Source organism: Trachypithecus francoisi, unplaced genomic scaffold (genome assembly GCF_009764315.1).
Source record: "Trachypithecus francoisi isolate TF-2019V2 unplaced genomic scaffold, Tfra_2.0 Lachesis_group19, whole genome shotgun sequence".
NCBI lineage: Eukaryota > Metazoa > Chordata > Mammalia > Primates > Cercopithecidae > Trachypithecus > Trachypithecus francoisi.
Window position 1 is genome coordinate 46741567 of NW_022681464.1, and position 13100 is coordinate 46754666.

A 13100-nucleotide genomic window follows, 5' to 3' on the forward strand; every position below is an offset into this window, starting at 1 on the left:
AAAAAACAAGCACTGCATAAAACGCTGCCTTACCTTCATGACATCTCTATACGACCGAATAGCTGAGATTTTCCTCTTTTCATCCTCTTCATCTTCCGGGCCTTCTTCTGCAGCCTCATAGCCCTCGTCCTTGCTGCCGTCAGCTTCCACCGTGTTGGCCATGCGGTCGATGAGCTGCTCTAGCGGAGGGCTTAGTTCCCTTTCTTCATTTTCCTTCAAACCATAGTCCAGTGCTTTATAAATGATAATTCCCAAAGATTCAATGACCTGGGAACATTTAAAAAAGTGGTTAGTGGAGATGACTGAAGAGCTTTTTAGGACTAACTGTGAGGCATAAAATGTTTAGTAAGATTTTTTTCCCTCGAACCAACATACAACACATACACAAACCCTTTTCATATTCTCTTAGATTTATACTTTGTGTTAAAAATCTGTATTTGCCATTCATATATAAAATATTAACCGAGTTGATTTTCCACATGTCCAAAAGGTATATCTGAGAACAGATATAGTTATCAAAAAATATATCCTCTCAGAACTCTTATGCCAATGTTTATCTATTTAGAGATTCACAGACATCCCAAGTATCTGAAAGACTGAAAACTCAGTTATGGGTAGCAATTAACTTAAGCCTAAACAACAACAAAAATCTATTATATCCATATACACACACTTCCCCAGTTCCATTCAATCACTGAAAACACATCTCTCTCAGACGATGCAAACAAATGAGAGACCTTTTGCAAATCCTGAATTTTCAAGGTAGCTCACAGATATTCCTCCCTACCACCCACCTCCATCAATATTACTACCGGGCAAATGGATCTCATGTATCAACAGTAGATACACCACTGTTGCATACCACCTTGACAACTGCTCCAGACTTTGGCCAATGCAGGAAATCCCACTTTATTTCTCAATACTGCCTTTCTGCTATTAAACAAAAAAATCACATACAAAACCTTTTAATTTTCTCTCTCTCTCTCTCTCTCTCTCACTCTTGCTCTCTCTCTAAAGAACACTGGCAGCCAGCACGGTGGCTCACGCCTGTAATCCCAGCACTCTGGGAGGCTGAGGCGGGTGGATCACTTGGGGTCAGAAGTTTGAGATCAGCCTGGCCAACATGGCCCATCCCTACTAAAAATACAAAAATTAGCGTGATGGCATGTGCCGGTAATCCCAGTTTCTTGGAAGGCTGAGGCAGGAGAATCGCTTGAACCCTGGGAAGCGGAGGTTACAGTGAGCCGACACTGCACTACTGCACTTCAGCCTGGGTGACCGAGCCAAACTCTATCTCAACAACAACAACAACAACAACAACAGGCAATGAAGCCAAAGAATTAAAATTAAATCCTGACTTTTACCACTAGCCAGCTGCCTCAGGGCAAATCATTTTAGTGATGACTTTTCTCATCTGTTAAATGGGGATGTCAATGATACCCACATTTACTAAGATTCTGTTAAGACTATGCATGGAAGTACCTGGTACAATATCTGACTTATTACAGGGACTCAATAATGTTCTCACTGCCCTCTCCTTCCTTCAGCCCACTCTTTTCCAATGTTCATCAGTTACTCCCAAAATAAATACATAAAATCGTTCATTTTCATTATTTCATTTATAGCTGGTAATACTTACTACATTTTTTAAAAAGTGCATCACAAATAAAAACTAAAGTCAGAAGTTTCTAACAAGTTAAACATAAGAGAATCATTGACTGTAGCCCTTAAAAGCACTCACTCAAAATTCTCTACAAAATTCAAAAATTCTCTACAAAATCTGAAATCTACTTTACCAATGAAATAATATTTTCTCAATACTCGCATTCAAAATGAATATCATGCTTAAAAATTCTTAACTTCTAAATGTTTAAACAATACTGTTTAAAAATATTTCTTACTGAAAATATGTAATATTTTCACTGGTTTTTACGGTCTGACCTGGCACTGTAGCCATTCTTTTATTTTCTTTATTATTATTATTTTTCCTTCTTTTGAGACAAGGTCTCACTGTCACCTGGGCTGGAGTGCAGTGGTACAATTACGGCTCACTGCAGCTTCAACCTCCTTGGGCTGAGGTGATCCTCCCACCTCAGACTCCCTAGTAGCTGAGAAAACAGGTACACACCACGAGGCCTGGCTAATTTTTTTTGTTAATTTTTTTAGAGACAGGGTTTCACCATGTTGTCCAAGCTGGTCTCGAACTCCTGGACTTAAGCAATCGGCCTCCCTTGGCCTCTCAAAGTGCTAGGATTACAGGAATGAGCCACCATGCACTATTTTCTACTACAAAAATGAATTTAAACAATGGATGTTCTAAGTTCCAAGGCAATTGACTCTTTAGTCATCCCTCCTGGCAGGGTCCCAGGACAACCCCAAATTTGTCCACCAGCCTGTTCAGGAGAAGGCACCATTTCACTGCTTCCCTGGCACAGGGTACACACTGCTCTCACAGCATGTACCCTTCTCACCACAGGCAGGTGCTGCTTAGGGCAAGGATTTCAACTTTCAAAGATGGCAGAGCCTAACACTGTGGTGTGCATTAGGAAAAAACTTGTTAAACTGAACCTAGAGCAGTCACTTTAACAATCAGAGCGTCCCACTAATGAAAGTCTCAGAAACAAAAAAGTTAGATTACATTCCGTATATAATTTTTTAAGGCTGAGAAGGTCTTGTTGCAATTATTCCCAGTGAGAAATCACAATTAACTGAGTTTTACATGTTTGGATGACTCTAACCATCTATATAACCCTATCCTTCTTTTTTGTTTTGCTTTTTTTTGTATTTTTTTTTTTTTTTTTGGAGACAGAGTCTCGCTCTGTCGCCAGGCTGGAGTGCAGTGGCGCGATCTCAGCTCACTGCAATCTCCACCTCCTGGGTTCAAGCGATTCCCTTGACTCAGCCTCTTGAGTAGCTGGCAGTACAAGTGTGCACCACCACGCCAGGGCACTTTTTTGTATTTTTGTAGAGACGGGGTTTCACCACATTGGCCAGGATGGTCTCGATCTCCTGACCTCGTGATCCACCCGGCCTCGGCCTCCCAGAGTGCTGGCATTACATGCGTGAGCTACTGTGCCCAGCCAACCCTACCCTTCTTCCTAGGGAGGGGGGAAAACCCTCTTATATAACCCTATCCCTCCCTCTACAGCTGGGGGGAGAAAAATCACAAAACCATTGCAAATATCAAAACCAGCAATGGCTTCCAACCATAGCAAAGACCCAAGAATCACCCAGCAAGCCTGCTCTTTTCTCTACTCAGTTACTTTGCCTACAGGAGTGGATCCATTCTTCAAGAATTCATTTTTTTTTTTTTTTTTTTTTTGAGGCGGAGTCTCGCTCTGTCGCCCGGACTGGAGTGCAGTGGCCAGATCTCAGCTCACTGCAAGCTCCGCCTCCTGGGTTTCCGCCATTCTCCTGCCTCAGCCTCCCAAGTAGCTGGGACTACAGGCGCCCGCCACCTCGCCCGGCTAGTTTTTGTATTTTTAGTAGAGACGGGGTTTCACCGTATTAGCCAGGATGGTCTCGATCTCCTGACCTCGTGATCCGCCCGTCTCGGCCTCCCAAAGTGCTGGGATTACAGGCTTGAGCCACCGCGCCCGGCAAGAATTCATTTTATATCATCTTTCTCTTTAATCCAACACTCTTCTGCCTCTCTAGGGCTCAGCTCCAAATAAAACAATCATTTTCCCACTTTCAAATGTACAAACTTACAGGAATCTATACTTATTTGCCCTTCCTTCCTTTCACAGTGGAGGAGGAGGTTTTCCATTCCAGTGTAAAGGTCAGCCCCACTCTCCTAACCCCTCATACCCTCCAGTGCAATCTCACTTCTGTGCTCCCTTTACAAGCAAACCTCCCGAAAGGGCGGCAGCAATGCTCATGGTAGCAATGATGATCTCATGAGGCTGCAGAAGAAGGCCTGGAAGATGAAGATGAAAAGAGAAAAATCTCAGCTATTCGTTTGTATAGAATCATGAAGGTAAGGCAGCAGTTTATGTAGTGCTTGTTTTTCTCAAGAGTTGTTATTTCTTCTTTTTTTTTTTCTAGAGAGACAGGATCTCACTCTGTCACCCAGGCTAGAGTGCAATGGTGCGATCGTGGCTCACTGCAGTCTCTGCCTCCTGAGTAGCTGCGACTACTGGTGTATGCCACCACATCTGGCTAATTTTTAAATTTTTTGCAGAGATGGGGTCTTACTATGTTACTCAGGCTAGTTTTGAACCCCTGGGCTCAAACAATCCTCCTGCCTTGGTCTCCCAAAGTGCTAGGATTATAGACATGAGCCACTATCTGTAATGAGCCCATCTCTCCTTTCTCTCCTTCCATTCACTGTTCAATTCATTTCCATCTAACGTCTTTCCTTCTGAAACCACTGAAACACTAATACTAAAGTCACAAACAATCTCTATGTACCAAGTTTAATCCATCCTCATCCTAAATGACTGCTTAATAGCATCCAACACAACTGACTCACTTCTTCCGTTCTAAACACTCTGGATTCTAGATTTTCTCTCAGCAACTACTTCTCAATCTGTCTATAGATCCTTCCTCCTGCAACTGTTTAACTGATGGAGTTCTTCAGAGCTCATGCACTCTACTTGCTTCCATAATCTCTTGCAAAGTGCTCTTATACATAGCCAATGCTATAAATGCAATATGTATTCCGATCTTTCCTTAACTTACATTACTAATCTACAGTTCGTCTCTGGGATACAGGCAATATATCATATGGTCTACTGAATACTTCCATGTGAATAAGTAATAAGCACCTCAAACCATAATGTTTGTTTATGGTCTACTTTCTCCACTAAAATGTCAGTTCCAAGAGGACCTGGATCTTCTCTGTTTTGTTCATAGTGTGTTACACAGTACTTTGGTTCATAGCAGATACTAAACAAATATCTCATAATTAAATTGATAAGTTGCTTTATAACAGTAATACATCTACTTCTGAGTTCCTTTTTGTACATATAAAATAAAATATTTAGTAGCAATCTTTTCAAAAAGTTATAGAATTTTATTCTTAAAAGTCTGGGTTGTGGCCAGGCATGGTGGCTCACGCCTGTAATCCCAGCACTTCGGGAGGCCGAGGCGGGCGGATCACGCGGTCAGGAGATTGAGACCATCCTGGCTAACACGGTGAAACCCCGTCTCTACTAAAAATACAAACACGAAATTAGACAGGCGTTGTGAGGGGCGCCTATAGTCCCAGCTACTTGGGAGGCTGAGGCGGGAGAATGGCGTGAACCCGGGAGGCGGAGCTTGCAGTGAGCAAAGATCACGCCACTGCACTCCAGCCTGGACGACATCTCAGACTCCATTTGAGACTCCATCTCAGAAAAAAAAAAAAAAAAAATCTGGGTTGGGAGAGAATAGATGGCTTTATTGATCATCAGCCTGCAGGAACACCAAATTTAACAACTATCACAAAAAAGGCACCTTCATAAGAACCAGAAATCAGTACCAGGTTTTAACTTCAGATCACTGAAAGATGCACCAAAGAGTGTAGGAAAGACAGTCTTGAATTGCTGACGCCACCCCTCCCCCACCTCCTGGCCTCGGCCATGGGCCACAGAGAGAGAATCTATGTGCTTGGGAGAAGAAAAGCACAGCAATTATGAGACTTTGCACCAAATTCAGTGTTGTCCTGTCACAGGGGAAAGTAAATCGGGCTGAGGCCAATGCCCACTTACAAAGCGAACATTTAGACCAGCCCTAGCCAGAGAGGAATCGCTCAAACGCCTATCCCAGTAGTGGGAACTTGAGTTCTGGCAAGCCTTACCAATGCGAGCTTAAGTGCCCTGGTGGCTCTAAATGAACTTGAAAGGCACTCTAAGCCACAAGGACTGCAACTCCTGGCAAGTCCTGGTGCTGAGCTGGGCTCAGAGCCAGTGGACTTGTGTGGTACGTGACCTACTGAGACACCAGCCAGGACGGCTAAAAGAGTGCTTGCACTACCCCTCTCCCAATGCCAGGCAGCACAGTCCGGGGCTCCGAAAGAGGCCCCTTTTTTCCACTTGAAGAGAGGAGAGGGAAGAATAAAGAGGACTATGTCTTGCATAGCGGATACCAGCTTCAGCCACAGTAAGACAGAAACCACCCCTCATATTGTCTTATGCCCAATTTCTGCCTCCAAAGAAAGAAAAAGTAAAAACTAAAAGGCAGAAATGAAATCCACAAGCAGATGGCCCGGCGCCACACCCTGGGCCTGGTAGTTAAAGATCAACCCCTGACCTAATAGGCTATTTGCATTAAAAAAGCACTGTGAAGATCCCTGTCCTATTCTGTTCCCTTCTAACTACCTGTGTATGCGGCCCCCAGTCACATACCCCCTGCTTGCTCAATCGATCATGACCCTCTCACACAGACCCCCTAAGAGTTGTGAGCCCTTAAAAAGGACAGGAATTGCTTACTGGGGGAGCTCGGCTCTTGAGACAGGAAGTCTTACCGATGCTCCCGGTGGAATAAACCCCTTCCTTCTCTAATTCGGTGTCTGAGGAGTTTTGTCTGCGGCTCTTCCTGCTACAAGAACACCAGGCAGAGTCATGAGACCCCGTTCCAGGCCCTAGCTAATGCATTTCTAGGTATACCCTGGGGCAGAAGGGAACCTGCTGCCTTGAACAGGAGGACCCAGTCTTGGCAGGATTCATCACTTGCTGACTAACGAGTCCTTGGGCCCTGAAGAATCAGCAGCAATACCCAGGTGGTATGCCACGGGCCGTGGGTGAGACTACAGGATGAGTTGGCTCCAGGGGAGACCCAGCCCCTTCCCAGCTGTGGTGGCTACGGGGAGACTTCTTGTGTTGGACTAAAGCGGAGGGAAAAATCAAAGGGGCTTTGTCTTGCAACTTAGGTACCAGCTTGGCCACCATGGGGCAGAGCACCAAGTGGGCTCTTGCGGCTCCCAGTAAGAGGACTTGGCTCTAGGACAGCGTTTCCGGATGTGCCCTGGGCCAGAGGAGAGCCCACTGCCCTGAAGGGTGAGTCCCAGGGCCTGGCAGCATTCACTAAAAATTGGCTGAAAAGGCCTTGGGCCCTCAATGAATATAAGCAGTAGCCTGGCAGTACTCCCCATGGGCCTTGGTGGTGGCCATGGGGTGAGGCTCCTCTTCCTGTGGAAGAGGCGAGGGAGGAGTGGGAAGGACTGTGTCCCATGGTTTGAGTGCTAGCTCAGCCACAGTAGAGCAGAATACCAGGCAGAACAGGAAGTAGATTTCTAAAGTTTCTGACTCCAGTCTCTAGTGACCAGACAGCATCTCTAGACCTACCTGGGGTCTGGGGGAAGGACAGAGGCCTGGCTGGCTTTGCTACCGGCTGACTGTAGAGCCACAGCGCCTTGGGGAAACACAGACAGTAGCCAGGTAGTGGTTACAGTGGGCATTGGGCACAAGAATGAACAAAATCCCCCTGGAACTAATAAGCAATTATAGCAAGGTTGCAGGATTCAAGGTTAATATACAAAAGTCAGTCATTTTAATACATACCAGCAATGAACAAGTAGAATTTGAAATTAAAAATACAATACCACTTACATGAGCACCCCCCAAAATAAAATACTGAGGTGTAAATCTAACAAAATACACACAAGATCTGTATAAGGAAAAATACAAAATACTGATCAACAAAATGAAAGAACTAAAGACACGGAGAGACATTCCATATTCATGGACAGGAAGACTCATTGTCAAGATGTCAGTTCTTTCCAGCTTGATCTACAGATTCAATGCAATCCAAATTTCAGCAAATTATTTTGCAGATATTAAACTAATTCTAAAGTTTATATAAAAAGGCAAAGGACCCAGAATAGCCCACATAATATTATTCTTAACTGGTGGATCACAGTAATATTTTGGGTCTCCTGGAATCAGTATCAGTTCAGACTCTGTGTCCAGCCATCCCTAAAAGGTCTGATTACTTCTTTTTCCCCAATATGCAGTTACACTGGTAAAAAGCCCTAAGTCCTTTGGGGAAGGATTAACAAAATATAAATTTTTGGTATAGTACCAGGATCCTTCCTTAAGGGAATTCAACCTCCCTACATTCAATGGGTTCTGGGTCTGGAAATGGCTCAAGTATGGGAACTGACTGAGGGTCATGACTCTCTGTTTTTATTAATCAAGTTTGAGTTTTGTTTACTTAACCTGTAACTTTCCTTCTTATACAAATCAAGTAAGAATTTAGTACGTTTCCCATTTTACTTATAGGAATGCCATGATCAAATAACCAAAGCCACTGGTCTTTGTGAGTTGGACTATTATGACTGCTGCTTCAACTCTGCTGTTCATTATGGTAATCATGTCTGCCTTGCCTTTGGTGACTGAGGGCCACCATTTGGCTCCTGCCGCCCTGGGATCCAATTATTTCCATTGCATTTAGGTTTCCCAATTCAGTGACCAGAGTTCCCACTGTAAGGTCTGGCATACGCAGAAGAGTGATCGGAGTACTTCAAGGATGCTGGGGTTCCCCTTACTCATTTATTTTTCACAGTTATGGTGAAAGTATTTTCTGGACCTTCCCACGGGGGGAACGTAGGTTTTAAATGACAAATCCACTCTTATGTGCCAATCATTTTTCTCATCTTACTACAAAGTTACCTTTGCAACCTAATTTCATCATCACTCATGTATGCTGCTGTCCAGCTACACTGATTTCTTACTCTTTCCTTTATATGCTCTACACTTTCTCGTCTCTAGGCCACTGTTCAGTATCGTTCCTATTTTCTGCATAGCCTTTCTCCTGCATTTTGTATGTCCAACTCCACTCATCTTTCCATCCCCTTTCTCTAAAGAATCTCCTCTATGATGCCTTGGTATCCCTGATTCTACCATCACATCACAATCTCTATGAATTAATCAAAACAACTATTTTTTTCTTCAGAATCTTCATGATGTTAATTTGCATGTTTATGTGGTACATTTCACTTGTTACTTTGGATTATGGCTAATTATATACCTATCTTAATTCTCCAACAAGACTAAGCTCCTTGAAGGCAAAATCCTTCTGTAATTCCTCTTTATATCTCCATATTATTTTATAAACAGTTAGGACTCAAAAGTTAATGAATGCATGAGCCAAGATATAAATTCTTTCCTCTCAGACATATATGGTTTAAAGTTAGATATGAAACTTATGAACATAGGAGAAATACCTGTTACTTCCATCTTTGTCATTCCAGCAGATCACTGTAGTGGTGATCCAGCCTGAACAGCTCTGAAACATCCTGGAGGAACTGCTAGCCCAAGGATATCTGGTCTGGTTAAATGTCCCAAATGTACTCACCTTTCCTAACTTAAACCTGAGCCAGAAAGTAGTTCTAAAATTAACCCATACTCTTAGAAATACAGGCATAACATGGCCAGGTGTGGTGGCTCACGTCTGTAATCCCAGCACTTTGGGAGGCCAAGGTGGGTGGATTACGAAGTCAAGAGATCGAGACCATCCTGGCTAACATGGTGAAACCCTGTCTCTACTAAAAAAAATACAAAAAAATTAGCTGGGTATGGTGGCGGGCACCTGTAGTCCCAGCTACTTGGGAGGCTGAGGCAGGAGAATGGCGTGAACCTGGGAGGCGGAGCTTGCAGTAAGCTGAGATTGGCCACTGCACTCCTGCCTGGGCAACAGAGCAAGACTCTGTCTCAGAAAAAAAAAAAAAAAAAAAAAGAAACACAGGCAAAAAAAGACTTGGCATTATTACACTGGCATGTGCACCAGCTGACTCATCACTTTCATTGGATTGAGGGAATGTCTAATATTTTGCCAGAGAAGCATATACCTAGTTCTTCAGACACTGTCTTGAACTGGAGACAAGGGGGGGACCACCAGAAAAATGACTGAAACATAAGAGTACCTGGACAGGTGACTTTGCATAGATACATACTTATTACATACTAGTCTCGAGGCCGATGGAAAACCGTTGCTCATGTCCTGTCAGAGTAGCACCAGCCCCCCCACCCCCCTGGACATTTCCGGGGCCTCTGACATTCGTTAAAATGAACATGAATTACAGTGTAAAGTTTTAGAGCTAAATGGAACAAGTGGTTTTAAAGCCCAGCCAATTGACATGGGGTAGAAGAAAAGAGGGTACTCAATAAAACCACATATTCTAAAATGTAAGGCTACTACAATGTCATATCTACTTGTTTATCCTGTGTGGGGTCAACCGACACACAGGTGGAACTGCTTGTTCTCTAGCTGCCAGGTCCGACCACGGAGGGCAGCCTCACTGTTGAACAGTAGCACACACTAACACCACTGCTTCGTGCAGAGCACCCACCACCCATCCCATAACCAAGTCTTCCCGGCACCGTGTTACTCCCCTTCACCCAGCCCCTCTTCGTGCAGACTCTGACTTCCTAAGAGTACTGGAGTCCATATTTGTCTCCTTTGCTGGCATGATCAAGTATGATTCTTCTTGGTATTTGCTAGAATGCAACACTTTGCTCTACATGGAGTAGGTGCTTTAAGATTTTTGTTTAACATGTGTAAATAGCAATAGATAGCGTGAGTCTTAAATGTCAAATCTGTTGAAATGGAGATGACCTATATCAAATATCAAGGTTGCTGAGCACGGCGCCCAGGCCTTTCAGTCCTCATCCAACAAACAGCAGCTGCTACTGCCCTTTGTCGTCATGCTTCATTACCAAAATCCCCTCCTTTCCAGCTTAAAATTTTTAAAACGAAAACCAGAAAAGTTTCTTCAAGTCTCCTTGTCAATGAAATACTGTGATGTCCTTATATCTGTAGAGCACTTTAGGAGTATGTTTTCCTCTATACATTACAATCATCCTAGGAAGCAGACATTAATTTTTCTCATTTTAAACACGAGAAAACTGAGGCAGTTAATATGTAACAAAGCCAGGCTGGAGTCCTCCTTACTTATGGAATTCCATATCCAGAATTCTCTCCCACAGAGCTGCACACCTGGACATCTCCTACTCTGTCATTCTTGGTCTAAAAGGTGGCTTCAAGAATTAAATCCTATTCCATGTGTTGTATAATCATCAGAGAACACACCAAATGAGGACTTTCCCTGTTCCACACCACATAAATACACCCAGTTCAGTATTCAGATTTCTGGTAAGCTCATTAAATTATCAACCCTTTGGATTTACAGTCAACCATAATGGCCAAGTCACACACATCATAATAGTTAAGCATATTTCTCCTTTAGTGTGTGTTTCTTTTTTTTAGCTTGTGAAAGATGTTTTTCAGACCTGGTAAAAGGTTACATAAATTTATCTCAAACCTATCTTATCCTATTTATTTATTAATTTTATTTTTTTGAGATGGAGCCTCACTTTGTCGCCCAGACCGAAATGCAGTTGCACATTCTCGGCTCACCGCAACCTCTGCCTCCCGGGTTCAAGCAATTCTCCTGCCTCAGCCTCCTGAGTAGGTGGGACTACAGGTGCCATCCACTGTGCTCAGCTAATTTCTGTATTTTTAGTAGAGGTCGGGTTTCACTATATTGGCCAGGCCGGTCTCAAACTCTTGACCTGAAGTGATCCGCCTGCCTCAGCCTCCCAAAGTGCTAGGATTACAGGTGTGAGCCACCACGCCCGACCCCTATTTATTTTGAACCATCATTTTAGCTTGGTAGAATCATGTAAAATCTAGAGTCTGCCACCTAACACATTCTCCATTACTCCCAGACCAAAACTGGCCAGTCTGGGTATGCATTCTGCGTCTTTAGAAAATTGATTTAAAGATAAGTCCCAACTAAGAAGCCCTTCAGGACACCAGAGACATTGTCCCCATGCTGACACTGATTGCAACCTCACTTCCTAAAATGATCTCACATTTTTCCACTGTGTTCACAAAAATACTATAAAGCTTTAATAAAATACTGTCACAATCTCTAAATACTATTGTAATCCCACATCTAATAACTCTATCCCTCAAAAGCATAATTTTCTATTAACCTAGCTAATGTCCACTGTGCATAATTCCCTTCACTAATTCAGTCAACAGACATTTCCTAAGAGCAAAGTGTATGTGGCAATGGAGATACAGCAATGAAGAAAACAGAGGAGGTCTATGGCCTTCATAGAGCTTTTGACTTGGGGAGAACAGATAATAAACTGACTCATATAACCAATTTAAACATTACAATAACGAGAAGGTGTCATGGGAGCATATAACAGGGAATTACAACCTAGTCTGGCGTCACGGAAGCCCTCACTAAGAGAGTAAAGTTTAAACAGACACCTGAAAGACAAGTAGGAGTTACACAGGAGCAGAAGGGGTTACAGCAGAGTTCCAGAAACAGGAAATACTGAGTATGAAGGACCAGAGGTCAAGAAGAACATGGAATGACTGAGAAAAATCCTAATGACTATAGGAAGAGCGAGGATGAAGCTAGACCAGTAGTTGGGAGTTGGGGGGTCAATTACATAATCATATGGGGCTCAAACAGGCTATCTCAAGGATATGGGTCTTTTTCAAATAAAAGTAATACAGGATACTGATATGTTTTGTGGACCAAGATGATCTCACCTCATTTTTTTTTTTAAGAGACAGGGTCTCACTATGTTGCCCAAACTGTCCCAAACACCTGGCCTTAACTGATCCTCTTGCCTCAGCCTCACACAGTGCTAGGATTACAGACATGAGCCACCACACCAAGCCTGTCTCTACACAGAATTAAAAAATTACTCAGGCGTGGTGGCATGCACCTGCGTCCCAGCTATTTGGGAGGTTGAGGCAAGAGGATAGCTTGAGCCCAGAAAAAACTGCAGTGAGCCATGTTGGCACCACTGCACTCCAGCAAGGGTAACAGAATGAGACCCTGTCTCGAAAACAAACAAAAAAAAATTGTTAAAAAAATTTTTTTACATAGAAGATACACTGTGGTACTGGCAAAAGAAATGATAAAATAGATCAATGGGACAGAGTACAGAGCCGAGAAATGCACTCACACAAATAGAGTCAACTGATCTTTCACAAAGGAGCAAAAGCAATACAAAATGAAGCCAAGATTGTCTTTTCATCAAATGGTTCTGGAACAACTGTACGTGCACAAGTAAAAATATGAATCTAGACATGGACCTTAAACCTTTCACAAAAATTAACTCAAAAGGGATGATAGAACTAAATATAAA

The 13100-nt window shown here is 43.2% G+C and overlaps 1 protein-coding gene across 6 annotated transcripts in view; it reads right to left on the reverse strand.

Moving 5' to 3' along the window:
- SPIRE1 (spire type actin nucleation factor 1) overlaps positions 1 to 13100 on the reverse strand; it is a 197212-nt gene that overhangs the window by 104061 nt on the left and 80051 nt on the right. For all 6 annotated transcript variants that reach the window (XM_033178380.1, XM_033178379.1, XM_033178378.1 and 3 more), the window contains one exon: positions 34 to 267. In XM_033178380.1, the coding sequence (XP_033034271.1) occupies positions 34 to 267 (234 nt within the window). The remainder of the gene's footprint in view (positions 1 to 33; positions 268 to 13100) is intronic.